The sequence below is a fragment of the Amblyraja radiata genome, chromosome 20, assembly GCF_010909765.2.
Source record: "Amblyraja radiata isolate CabotCenter1 chromosome 20, sAmbRad1.1.pri, whole genome shotgun sequence".
Classification (NCBI taxonomy): Eukaryota; Metazoa; Chordata; class Chondrichthyes; order Rajiformes; family Rajidae; genus Amblyraja; species Amblyraja radiata.
The window spans coordinates 20,558,974-20,572,748 of NC_045975.1; the positions used below are offsets into that span (position 1 = coordinate 20,558,974).

Below are 13,775 nucleotides of genomic sequence, written 5' to 3' on the forward strand. Positions count from 1 at the left end.
GGGACCCGGGTTCAATCCCTACTACGGGTGTTGTCTATACGGAGTTTGTATGTTCTCCTGTGACCGTGTGGGTTTCCTCCAGGTGCTCCAGTTACCTTCCACATTCCAAAGACGTGTAGGTTAATTAGCTTCTGTAAATTGTCCCTGGTGTGCAGGATAGAACAAGTGTACAAGTGATTGTTGGTTGGCGTGGACTCAGTGGACCGAAGGGCCTGTTCCATCTGTATCACTAAACTAAACTATAACTGAACTTCAAATGGAGACTATGGTAAAACAGACGATGGGTTTTATTAATTTATACTTTCATACTTCTATGATTCATTTGCGCGCACCCCCCCCCCCCCCCCAATTTTTGTATGTAGTTTTCCCTTTCCCAAAAAGTGTACAGCAGAGATTTGGCCTTTAGTACACAAAAATATACAGTTACTTACCCATTATTTGGACTCAGTGGACCGAATGACACGAAAGACATGGAAACAGGTCTTTCGTGCCTACTTACCCATGCCGACCAAGATGTCCCATCTACACTACCCCTAGCTGTCCGAGTTTGGCCCATATTCCTCTGAACCTTTCTATCCATGTACCTGTCCGAATGTCTTTTAAATATTGTTATAGAACCTGCCTCAACTACCTTCTCAGCTTGCTCCATATATCCACCACCCTCTGTGCGGAAATAGTTGCCCCTCAGGTTCCTGTTAAATTTTTCCTTTCTCACCTTAAAAATTCAATCAAAAATTAGATTTTGATATACATTGCTGTAAATTTAAATATATGATTATTATATTGAGCTTTATTGTTGAAGATGTGTATTAATAGCGTTTCTTCCATTTATATTTTCACCCACACAAATTGACGTGTGTAAATAATGCGATCATTGTTCTTTGTTTTGCTAGGTATTTTATTTGAGGACAAGATAGATAAGCAATCAAAAAGAGGAATCTGTATTTGGGAATGTATTGACAGGATTCATAAGAAAGGACCTGTTTTTTTCAGCTACATGTATAGTCCTGAAGAAGGGGAGGTATGATACTTCTACAATTCTGTATTTAATCAATTATTTCTCATTAATTTAAAATCTGAAACCATGCAATTCAATTTTATTTACTTTTAAATACATCATTCTTTGCAGAAATATATACTCAGACCCTGCATAAATATCTCTGCTCTGAAGAAATGGGATTACTACATAGGAGAGACTCTTTCAAGTGGCCCTTCTTATGAATGGGACATGGTCAGTGCAAAAACAGGTGCTTCTGAGGAACTTGAACAGATGGATGGTTCAGTCCCACAAACCCATAGAAAGGTGGTATGGCCATGTTATGACAATGTCTCCAAGGTGCAGCCGGATGCCATTACCAAACTCCTTGAGGTATAAACAAATGAAACTAAATGCGAATTATGTGTTTTAAATGGTATGATCCAATTTACAAATAGAGCTGCGTAAAGTTTGAAAATGACTCACCAATCTTTGATATTACTAACATGTTAATTTAACAAATCTAACATTTGGACATGACTAGCTTCCTATGTTGCTCTCTGCCAATGGGGTGTCTAAATATTTGAACCGCGAGTACCAATTTCAGGCCAGAGCAAAAAACTGAGCCAAAATTGTGTAGTGTGTGTTGCGTTAGCATTTTCACAATGTAATGGGCTAAATGCAGCCTACTAACCATGCCTAAAGTGGCTTTAGGGTAAATGTGGCCTACTAAGTGTGTCCTACTTCTCAAAATCAAATACAGGCAAAACTCAGCAGCATCTGTGGAGGCAATAGTTGATGTTTTTGGTCAAGATCCTACATTAGGACTGAGAGTGAACAGTAAAGATTTACAGTATATAATGGTGTGTAGGAGATGGGATAGGTAATGGGTGGAGCCAATAGGGAGGAGTTGATGGGCGGATGGAACCAGGTAGGGTGATGGGATTAGTGGCATGAACAAGGGAAGAAGAAAACCAGGTGGACAGGTGGTGGCTGTGGCAGGAGAGCACCAGAGATGTGGGTTACCTAAAATTAGGAAATTCAATATTCTTGCCCTGGGGTTGTAAACAACCATAGTAAAATATATGTTGTTCTTCCAATTTCCATTTGACCTCTCTGTGGCAACGAAGAATGCCAAGGGCAGAGAAGTTAATGTAGAAGGCTACTGCTTGAGCCACTGAGATCTGCCAAAATCCTGTTTTGCTAATTCTCTATATTCACTTGTCCGACCTCTCCATAATTAGTTGGCTGAGCGCCAAAAATATAAAACTTAATTGATTGATTGATTGATATAATTGATATAATTTAATTGCCACACAACCAAGGTCGGTGGAATTTGGGTTGCCAGCAGCGGTACAATTGTAGACATATAATTATTTAAGGGTATGTAGTCTACAATTACAATTTTCCCAAGATTAATTAAATGCTTGTAAAGTAAAAAGAATAGAAACTGATAAAGTAACCCAGCAGGACAGGCAGCCTCTCTGGTGAACATGGATAGGTGACGTTTAGGTGATGTTTCGGGTCGAGGCTCTTCTTCCTTAGCAAGGACAATACTACAAGCACATTGAAGTTGGAAATTACAAAGCATTTAATGAGTAATTGAAGCTATTGTGGAATTTTAGATTCAGGTAAGCAGTGGATTATTTCTTCATTGGTCATTAACTAGCAGGTGCAGAGGAGAAGATGGGAATCTATACAAAATTGCCAAACACTGGTGAGCCGGCATAAAAAGGAATTAAAAAGGCTAATAAGATGTTCTTTAAGCAATGTCTAGCGCGTAGAAATGAATTAATACTTCATGTGCACTCATGGCCACATCTTCTGTATTTCGTGGTCAGGTTTGGATATTAATGCAAAGATCCTATAAAGTGCACCTTCACTAAATCTAGATCTAAAAATGATTAAATTATTACCTTAATTTGAAAAAGTGAGGAGGTATATAATCTGCATCTTTAAATTGATTAAACAAAAAGATTTCATGGAATTAATTCAAAGAAACAGTTTGTTTGGTTGGGATGCCAGATATGGGTTCAAGAGGGCACAGGCCACCCACGACTAAAGTAACAAAAGTGTTTGCCTCATGTAGGAACTCAGAATACTCTTATTTTAAGTTATTCTGCAAATTGAAAATTTCAGGAATGAGATCAATTGATTTTTTTCAGTTAAGGTCATGAAGAAGTGAACATTAAAGGCAGGTAAATGAAATTCCGGTAGAAAAATCATGGTATTGGCACAAACATCTCCTGGCACAAAATGTAAACACATCTCTGTTGGACTAATATTTACAAGAGATGTATGGTGATGAAGGGTGTGATTATTTTACTTTAGACTATATCAGCTGACACCGCATCTCAATATTACAGGTCAGAGAAATAAAAATAGCACCTGTTTGCTTGATTACTCCAAATTAGCTTTGTTTCAATGCCTGGAGGTTAAATTTTGCTACTCATAGTTAAATATTCTGCCATCATGATGTCAATTCTACTCTGGAATAATGTAATTACAGGAAATTGGAAGGCTGGAGAACGAATTAAATCAAAATCTTGAACAGTGGAAACCAATCTGGGATCGAGTAAAAGTTAGCCACAAAGAGGAAGTGATACCAGAACCAACTGTAAGTACATTGCAGAGAGAGCAGACCAGGACTCCATATAATTGCAGCAAGATGTCTTTACTCTTGTAATCAAACCCACTTGCGATAAAGACCAACACAGTGTCAGCCTTCCTAATTGCTTTATGTGCCAACATGTTAACATGAAATGATTTGTGTACAAGGACACGCAAGTCCCTCTGAACACAAATACGACCATGCTTTACTATTTTTCTGCCAAAGTGAATGATTTCACATTTTCTCTCAATTTGCATTCCATCTTTCATGTCCTCCTTCATTCACCTATATTCTTTTGAAGTCTCTCTGAAGTCTTCTTCATAATTCTCACTACAACCCTGCTTTTAATCAGCAAACATGAATCATTACACTTTATCTCCTCATCTAAATTACAGATGTAGATAGATAACAACTGGAGCCTCACAATCTGCTTTCTAGCATCCTATGAATCCTAAAATGACATTCATTGAAACATAGAAAATAGGGGCAGGAGTAGACCATTCGGCCGTTCGAGCCAGAACAGCCATTCAATATGATCATGGCTGATCCTCCAAAATCAGTACCCTATTCCAGCTTTCTCCCCATATCCCTTGATTCCGTTAGCCCTAAGAGCTATATCTGACTCTCTTGAAAAAATCCAGAGAATTGGCCTCCACTGCCTTCTGTGGCAGAGAATTCCGCAGATTCACAACTCTCTGGGTAAAAAAGTTTTTCCTCATCTCAGTCCTAAATGGCCTACCCCTTATTTTTAAACTGTGACCCCTAGTTCTGGACTCCCACAACATCGGAACATTTTTCCTGCATCTAGTCTGTCCAATTCCTTAAGAATGTTATATGTTTCTATTATCTGAATGGTCAGAACTGATCCTGTCACTGCTTTCCAAATGTGCTGCTATTACATCTTTAATAATAGATTCAAGCATCTTCCTCACTACTGATGTCAGGCTAACTGGTCTATAATTCCCTGTTTTCTCTCTCCCTCCTTTCTTTAAAAAGTGGGGTTACATTAGCTACCCTCCAGTCCACAGGAACTGATCCAGAGTCTATAGAACATTGGAAATGATCACCAATGCAGCCACAATTTTGAGGGCCACCTCCTTGAATACTCGGTGATGCACACCATTAGGCCCTGGGGATTTATCTGCTTTCAGTCCCAACAGTTTACCTAACACCATACACCAAGACCCTCTGTGTGTTAATTTTATTTTGATGATCTCTTACAATTTCCTATCAAAGGCTTTTTCAAGGCCCAAATGCAGCACATCTGCTAGTTACCTTCTCAGGTGGTAACAGCCTGAAGAAAACGTATTGCAGATTTGTCAAACATGGTTCCCTTTGACTATCCAATCTTAACATTAACCTCTACTGATCCCAGGCTGATTGGTTCATAGTAACGCTTCCTTTCTTAAATAGTGCCATTTATTATTTTTCCAATGCACACTCCAATGTACCATAGTGCATTCTTGTCTTATACTTTTGCAGTGTGGTTTATTTAGATTCAAGTCGCTGGTTTTGGACTTAACTAAATGATAGCTGCATGTTTTAGAAAGTTATTACTACATTATGATTAAAGCCCCTTGATTGAAAGATTATGAATCAAACCCTTTCAAAAATAAGCTAGTCATTGGTTTATTGGTTCCTCAACATACTAATCTTGAAAATCATATGCCCCATGAATTTGTCCTCCACACTCACTACAAATTTGGTTTGTCATTCTATGCATCAACGTTAAAGTCTCGCCACAATTTTTTTTCCCTTTCTTACAACGCTTTCGTACAAGAATTTATATAGGCACTAGATTACCATCATTAATTTGGGGGGGGAAGCGGGGGTTTTAAGAAACTTCCATCAATGTTTGCAGTTTCTTCATATTTTTAACCTTTGCCCAAACATATATTATTTATTTTATTTTCTGATAAACCTTTTCTCTCTGCTGCCTTTACCATATCCTTTACTATCACTCCTTTTTTTAATTTTTATTTTGCTTATCCTCATTGTGAAATATTTAGTTCGCAACTTTGATCACTTTGCAAACACATCTATTTTATCAGATGATAAGTTGCCCACAGGCTGAGTCTTGCAGAAAACAGTATGATGATGATTTTCTTTTTTACGCTTTGTTTTCACTTCCTATTGTAACAGAGAGTTGCTTCATCGCTGATGGCATCTAATGTACAATCCTTCCAAAGAAGGTCCATGCTACATTTGGCAGACAGTGGGATTGGTGAGAATGATCGAAGCACCACTACATCACCCTCAAATGGAGTAAATACGAGAAGAGCAGCAACTCTGTACAACCAGTTTTCTTCAAAGGATGTGGAGAACAGGTCAGATAAATATTTTGAATTCAGCACTCTCTATCCCCTCAGTTCTCCACTATTCCACTTTTCACCTCTGGAACTGACTGCCAGATGATTAACATTCATAGTAATGAATAGTTAGCTAATATATCAGCATCTCACATAAGAAGCTTTATTACTAACAAGGCACAGTTCCGCAGCAGTCGGGTTGCTGCTTTACAGCGCCAGATACCCGGGTCAGATCCTGATTACGGGTGCTATCTGTACAGAGTTTGTATGTTCTCCCTGTGATCACGTGGGTTTTCTCCATGTTGTCTGGTTTCCTCCCACATTCCAAAGACGTGCAGGTTTGTAAGTTAATTTGCTTCTGTAAATTGTCCCTAGTATGTAGGATAAGACGGGATTGGGGGATCACTGTTCAACGCAGACTGGGTGGGCCGAAGGGCCTGTTTCCACGCTGTATCTCTAAACTAAACTAAAGTTTGACAATTCAAGCTATTATATATCAAAGTTGGAAATGTAAACATGCTTTTTAAACTGCTATTTTTTACCTTGTTCAATAATATGTAACCAGTTTTCTGCAGATTGAGTTATTTTATTTCAATTTTTGTAGATCATTTGAAGGTGTACTTTACAAGAGAGGTGCTTTACTGAAAGGATGGAAACCTCGTTGGTTTGTTCTAGATATAACTAAACATCAGGTACAGCATTAACAATACAATCTATATAATTTGATGTATTAAAACAGCTATCTATTACTGGAGATTATGCACTAAAGATTAATTTTATTTTACTTGAACAAATATTACTTTGTGAATGTATCGGAAGCTGCTCGGAAATAAACTTGGGAGTGCTGCCTGCTGACATTTCTCTGTGGAAGCACTATCAAGTTCAAGATAGTTAGGCTAGCAGGGAAATCTCAAGTGTGTTGGCCAAGCTTTATCAGTCATTTTCCAACTGCTCCCATGTTGGACTCTCTTTGTAGAATAAACCTGTTGCAATTCCCATTGCCCTCATTCTGAGGAATCTGCATGTTGAACTTGCAACATGGTTACACATTGCTGTATGAAATAAGTGATTTTAACACAACCTAAACCATAATTACTGCTTGGTAAACTTACTGGTATTCAGAAGATGAGTTGTAATTCTCTCTCAAATATTTCAAAATATAATGGAATGCAAAATAAAAACATGGTATTTTTAGCTCAGCCATATGTTTTGTAATGTATACATCATTTCAAATATATTAGCCAAAAACTTTTTTCTCTTGGCTTGTTGAATTTTAGAATTCCATAATGTCACTCGTTGCGTAGCCAGTTCAATTACATTAGAGTTGATAAACAGAAATGAAAGCCTTTGTGGTGCAACTAATATCACAAAAAAAAGTTTCCACTTGAAGGACCATTGGTTCTTTGAAGTTGGCATGATGAGCTATCCTGATCCAAAATATCCTGGTCACTATTTTCGCATTGATGCATTTGCTTTATCCTCCAGTTGCGGTACTATGACAGTGGTGAAGATACAAACCCCAGAGGATTTATAGACCTGGCTGAAGTTGAGTCAGTCCTTCCAGCATCATCAACACTGGGTGCACCCAAGCATTCAAATGAAAGAGCATTCTTTGATGTAAGTTTTTTTTTCTCCTACTTAAATTGTTGGTGCAATGCCACTTGCAATACCAGAAACTTGTATTAATGATTACACAACATTCCCCTGGGCAGGAAATGCTGTTCTGTTCAGGAGTTTTAAGTAATCGTGAAGGTAATGGTCAGTAGAAATATAATTGACCTTTGAAAGAGGATTTTGTGAGAAAGTAGTCCTTACTAATATATTTTCCCATATGGTTTAATTCATTCACCAATCAATTTAAATGTGAGTTCCACAGTTATTTGCTTTGCTGTTGAAGGACATAAGTTGTTTCATTTCACCTTGTTATAGCCTTGCAATTTTATGCATCACAATTAAATTTCCACTCAAGCATCTTATCTTCATAATTCTCCATCACTCAGTCTCATAAATTAACTTTGCACAATCTCTAGTATTAATATAGAATCACACTGCACTGAAACATGCCCTTTGGCCCAACTTATCCATGCCAACCAAGATGCTCCATCTAAGCAAGTCCCATTTGCCCGTTTTTGGCCCATATCCTACTGAACCTTTCCTATCCATGTACCTGTCCAATAGACTTTAAAATGCTTTTATAGCACCGGCTTCAATTATCTCCACTTGTAGCTTGTTCCCATCTACCACTCTGCGTGACAAAGTTGCTCCCCCTCCCCAGATTCCTGTTAAATCTTTAAATCACCTTAAATGAATGTCCTCTGGTTCTTGATTCACCTACCCTGTGTAGAAGACTGTGCTTTCACGTATTGACTCCCCTCATGATTTTATATACCTCAATAAGATCACCCTCAGCCTCCTTCTACTGAAGTCCTCATCTGCCCAACCTTTCCCTATAGTTCAGGCCCTTGAGTCCTGCCAATATACTCGTAAATCTTCTCTGCACACCTTCCAGCTTAACAACATCCTTCCGATAGCAGGGTATCCAGAACTGAACACAATACTCCAATTGTGGCCACACCAGCATTTTATACAACCTTGCCATAACGTCCCAAGTTCTATACTCAATACTCTGACTGATGAACGCCTATGTACCAAGGGAACTATGTAACTGCACTCCTTATTCCCTCTACTCTACCACACTTCCCAGGGCCTTGCCATTCATTGTGAAGGGCCTGCCCTGGTTTGACTTCCCAAAATGCAACACCTGCACTTATCTGTATTAAACTCCATTAGCCATTCCTTAGCCCACTTGCCCAGCTGATCAAGAGCCTGCTGAAATTTCTGATAACCATCTTCACTATCTACAGTATCACCCGTTTTAGTGTCATCTGCTAACCTACTAATCATGCCTTTTACATTCTCATCCCAACCATTGATATAAACTACAAACAGCGATGGGCCCAGCACCGATCCCACCGGCACACCATGTGTCGCAGGCCTCCAGTTTAAAAAAGCACCTTCCACCACCGCCCTGTGCTTCCTTCCATGAAGCCAATTTTGGTTTAGTTTAGAGATACAGCGCGGAAACAGGCACTTCGGCCCACCAAGTCTGCGCTGACCAGCGATTCCTGCACACTAACGCTAACCTACACACACTAGGGATAATTTACAATTACACCAAGCCAATTACCCTACAAAACTGTACGTCATTGGAGTGTAGGAGGAACCCGGAGAAAACTCACGCAGGTCACAGGGAGAACGTACAAACTCCGTACAGACAGCACCCGTAGTCAAGATCTAACCCGGGTCTCTGGCACCGTAAGGCAGCAATTCTACCGCAGTGTCATCATTCTGTAGTCTACTGCCGCTCAGTTGTCCTCTGCATTTTACACATTGTGATCATTTATCCCAAGACGTTCTCCCAATTTGTTTATTTTCTCCAGTACAATTTCATTTACAATAGCCAGCAGCCCTCTTCCCTCGTTTAATTTACTTATTTGGCAAAAAGGACTCCATTACCCCTATTACATAATTCATGTCAAGCCCAAATAAATTATTTACAGTTTGAAAGTTTTGCTTTTCATTTTCTTTGGTTCTGCCATGGATCAGGACAATTGGTTTTATCGTCTCCACTTACAATCCTTTTAAAATAATCTTTATGGGGAAGTAGCATACTTTCTTGGACTCTTGAGTGTGGCTTTTGAAACTGTTCTCCACTTGAATATTGAATCCAAAAAGGGTCCATATGGCCTGGATCAGCATTTAGGTCAGTTTAACCTCCATCTTTCTTTCTCCTTATGCCAAGGAAACCAGTTTCTGCTACTCCTTGTTCTTAACACCCTGAAGTCATTCCCTAAACAAACTATCTGAGAATTGTTTTTTCCTTCCTCTCTGAATTGTCTTTGTTCTCATGTAGAGTGTGATCTGTGAATGTTCATCAGTTACATTATTAAAAAGCCACCATAGCCTTAAATTCACATAGCCAACAAGATTCATTGTTAAATCTCACAGCTGAAATATAATTAAATTACATCATCAATCTAACATGCACTGTTGAAATCCCGCAAGGATACATAACACTTTGCTGCTGCAAAAAATAAGTTACATCACCTTTCTGCTATGCACAGCTGAAAAGCCACATAAGTAAACAATGAAAGTAAACAGGGCACATCTCCAAACCTGAACGTTGTCAGATTTACTCTTCAGGCTGGTTATCTAGTTGATTAGTCTGTTTGACATTTGAAGCTTGGTGTTGTAGGTTATCAACTTTTTTTCAATTAATTATATTTTAAATAGCAATCCTGTTTCACAAAATATGTACTGAATAGAAAAGTAAAAGTTCTATTCCTTCTGACTAAGAGTAATTTATTATGAATTGTCCCACCATCAGATTTTGTTGCAAAGATTGTTTAATTCTAATCAGCAGCAATTCTTTGTTGGATTTGACTATAGGGAGGAGGAAATAGCTTTCTTTCCCACTAAATTAATATAGAGATCGGGGGGGGGGGGGGCGGGGTGGGACACGTCTCCCCCCCCCCCCCCCCCCCCTTTTTAATCATCTGGATTTTAAAACTCGGTGAAATCTCTGCTTTCCGCAAGATAGTGGGGGTGGGACTGCTGATCGAGGGCGCCGATTGGACGAGAGAGATGTCAGGCAATGGGGGGCGGGACATGATGATTCAGCGCGATGATTGGCGGAGGAAGGTGTCGGTCAGAGGCGGAAGTAGGGGGGGTGGGACTGAGGATAGAGCGCGGTGATTGGAGGAGGGAGACGTGCCAAAACACTCTCGGCAGCCCTGGACACAGACCTGCGCCTCATCCGCAGCGAGGATCGATCCCGGCTCTCCAGCGCTGCAATCGCTGCCGAACCGCACTGGACCATCCCTGTCCCCACCCGAGTGCTCCCCCCCCCACACCCGGGGGTGGTCAGAGACGTCGTGTGTCAGACGGGAGCTGTGCCCCCAGGCCCACAGCCAGCGCAGGGAACCAGCGCTAAACCCAGCTCAACTCTGCCTGTCCCGCCAGGTTAACCTACAGCCCTGCCTGGACTTGCGGGAAATATGGCCCAGGTTTACAGCCAGCGCGGAGAAGCAGCGCTGGTGTCCCGCCAGTCCAGGCAGGGCTATAGGTTAACCTGGCGAGACAGGCAGAGTTGAGCTGCATTTAGCGCTGGATTGAGCCTCCGAAGCCCCGCGTGTGCGTGTGTGAGTGCATGCGGTCGCCAAGAAATTGTGTCCCACCTGTCCCCCTCCATATTTTGATAGCGATTTCCGTGCGTGATAGACATTACAGATTATTTTAGTTATTAATATTTCAGCAACAAGAATTTTGTCCTTTCTGTGGACAATTGTTTCTGAGAAAGTAGAAAATGTTAATACATTATTGTTTGAGAAATCATGTACCGTTCCAGGATTTATTGACTGCTGGAGTTAAAATATTACAAACTGGGTCTAATAAAATACAAACATTGTTTTGTCCTTTTTGTTGTAGAGAGCAAAATCACAATTGGGATCCCAGCATATTTTAACAATTTGTTAAATTGTAGAATTCATTTGCATCATATTTTTGTACATTTATCAGTTATAGCTAAACTATTACATAACTTCTCCAAATTATTTCTGGAAAGCGGAAGTGACAATAATCAATTCTGTGATGTAGACTAGTTGTAATTATGAAATGCCATAAAAGTATTGTTTTTATTGAATATACCTGATTATCCTAGTTACCTTGTCTTCCTTATCTTGATACAATGAACATTATTCATATTACTCTGCAATCTCAAAAAGCATGTGAATAAAATATAATTCTGAAAAAACATGTCACTTTTTAAAAGGTGAACACATTGAATGATTTAAGTTGAATAACAAGATTTTTGTTCCTTTTAATGCAGTTGAAAACAAATAAACGTGTTTATAATTTCTGTGCGCAAGACGCACAGATCGCGCAGCAGTGGATGGACAAAGTCCAGAATTGCATTTCAGATGCCTAGCAAGATGCATCTTTAAAGGATCAAGCGGGATCATACCAGTTACAAGAGATTAAAGCCCTACAGCCTCTAAAGAAAATTAAATGTAAGGGTGCCAAAGGAGTATACCAGTAAAGTAGTGGAGACCACTAATTGTTCAGCAGAGGAATCTGCAAACTGCTTCAGCATATGAAACTTGCACTGACATTTTAACGCATCACCGCTCTTTAACAATGTGAAATGTAAACTTCAACCACTAAATATCTTAATATACTGTATTATAAATGAAACCTTTGCTTTCACAGATTCGCATGCAGTTTTTAATCATTTAAGTCCTAGTTCTGAAATGTTGTGGACAGCAGGATTTTAGAATCTTCAAAATTAATTTGTAACATAACATTTTATATTTTATTGTATATCAAAAATCTGAAGCAAAACAAAAAAAACTGTCACAGCAGTACTTACCTTTCTAAAATGTACTACATTAGAAGTGCATTGGACTGTTTGCGCTTGAAGCGGTGGTGCAGAGAGTGCAGTAAAACTCTAAATGGCCATCAATGACCAAGTTCAGTTGTGTTGCAGCAGTTGTGTAGACTATGTAAATGAATGTTTTTCTTCTGGTAACTTACCTTAATAATTTAAGGAGGTTTTGCACACTAAACTTTAATGGTTTCTTATTTTTTTTATGGTTCATACTTTTTTTTTTTAAAGTGTTGTGAAAAATGTTTGTGTTACTGCCCTAATGGAAAATTTATTCCACCTTTTAACACTTTCACATTATTTAGTGAAGAAAACTTATCTGTAGCTTGTGATATCTTTCTGTGGTGTCTTTTTAGCATGTTTATATGTTTACTACATTTTGTATTTTTCAAAGATTGTATATATGGCTTAATTTGGTTACAATTCTCTTCCCTAAATTGTTGGCTATAAATGAACCTAATTTTAACGTTGTTTTAAGGAGCACTAGCAAATTATACAGTTCATATAGTAAGTCATTGCTTATGGGACCAAAAGATCATGCACAGCTAAAGTAAAACAAACGTGTGCACTTCCTGGTGAGGCTGAAATCAACTAAATTGTCCATATTTCCATATTACCATGAATGGATTGGCAAGTAGTTTCCACCATTTCCCCATTATAACCTTCCTCAAAATTGTCAAACAATAGCCTCAATTTGCACATAATATTTTAATTTTGTGGAGTTTGTATATACTGTTCATCTGCTTTGTAAAATACTGATGTGTAGTTCTCTGTTCAATTAAATGCAAATCACTAATTTTTTCCAAAAGCTTTATGTAAATTGCTTCATGTGGCATTAAGTTTTATGACTTGTTTACACTAAAGTGCTTATAAAACAATGAATGTTAAATGTGATTTTTACGATTCCTAATAGTACTACAAGTTTATCCTTTTTAACTTCAGAATTTGGTTGAAATTGAATACAGGCTACAGGGACATCTTAAAACTGAAGGGAGAAACGCCTATTAAACAATAATCAAAGTTCATCCTTGATTGTCCTAAACAGAGCAAGACAGATGAGATGTGGAAGTTGAGAAAGGAAGTTAAGAGCAGGTCAAACAACATTGAAGAATTCCAAATTAGGAATTTATTTGGAGGGGAAACAAAATGTAACTCTTTGATTTCACAAAAAATGGATTTTATTTGTTCTGAAAAGATTTAGAAAGGGTGGCAACAATAGGAAGCATGAACTCAAACTAGCAACACAAAGGCTCCTCTCAGCTCTTCCATTAATTTGTAAATCTGCATTGACAATCTGAAATCTAGAACCAGTTGCTTCACTCACTGTTTATAAATCCTTAGAGATTAATGCACAAATTTGACCAAGATAGATTTTTGTGGAAAGAGGCTCCTTTCCACAAAGGTATCAGCACTCGATCAGTTCTAATTGTTGTCCTA

At 38.7% G+C, this 13,775-nt stretch overlaps 1 protein-coding gene across 3 annotated transcripts in view; it reads left to right on the forward strand.

Annotated features, from left to right (window-relative positions):
• The window catches only part of sbf2 (SET binding factor 2), a 349,247-nt gene extending 336,031 nt beyond the window's left edge, over positions 1–13,216 (forward strand). For all 3 annotated transcript variants that reach the window (XM_033038959.1, XM_033038960.1, XM_033038961.1), the window contains 7 exons: positions 894–1,021; positions 1,130–1,369; positions 3,486–3,593; positions 5,730–5,914; positions 6,501–6,588; positions 7,382–7,513; positions 11,784–13,216. In XM_033038959.1, coding sequence (XP_032894850.1) covers positions 894–1,021; positions 1,130–1,369; positions 3,486–3,593; positions 5,730–5,914; positions 6,501–6,588; positions 7,382–7,513; positions 11,784–11,882 — 980 coding nt within the window. In that variant the 3' untranslated portion in view covers positions 11,883–13,216. The remainder of the gene's footprint in view (positions 1–893; positions 1,022–1,129; positions 1,370–3,485; positions 3,594–5,729; positions 5,915–6,500; positions 6,589–7,381; positions 7,514–11,783) is intronic.
• The last annotated feature ends 559 nt before the right edge of the window (positions 13,217–13,775 follow it).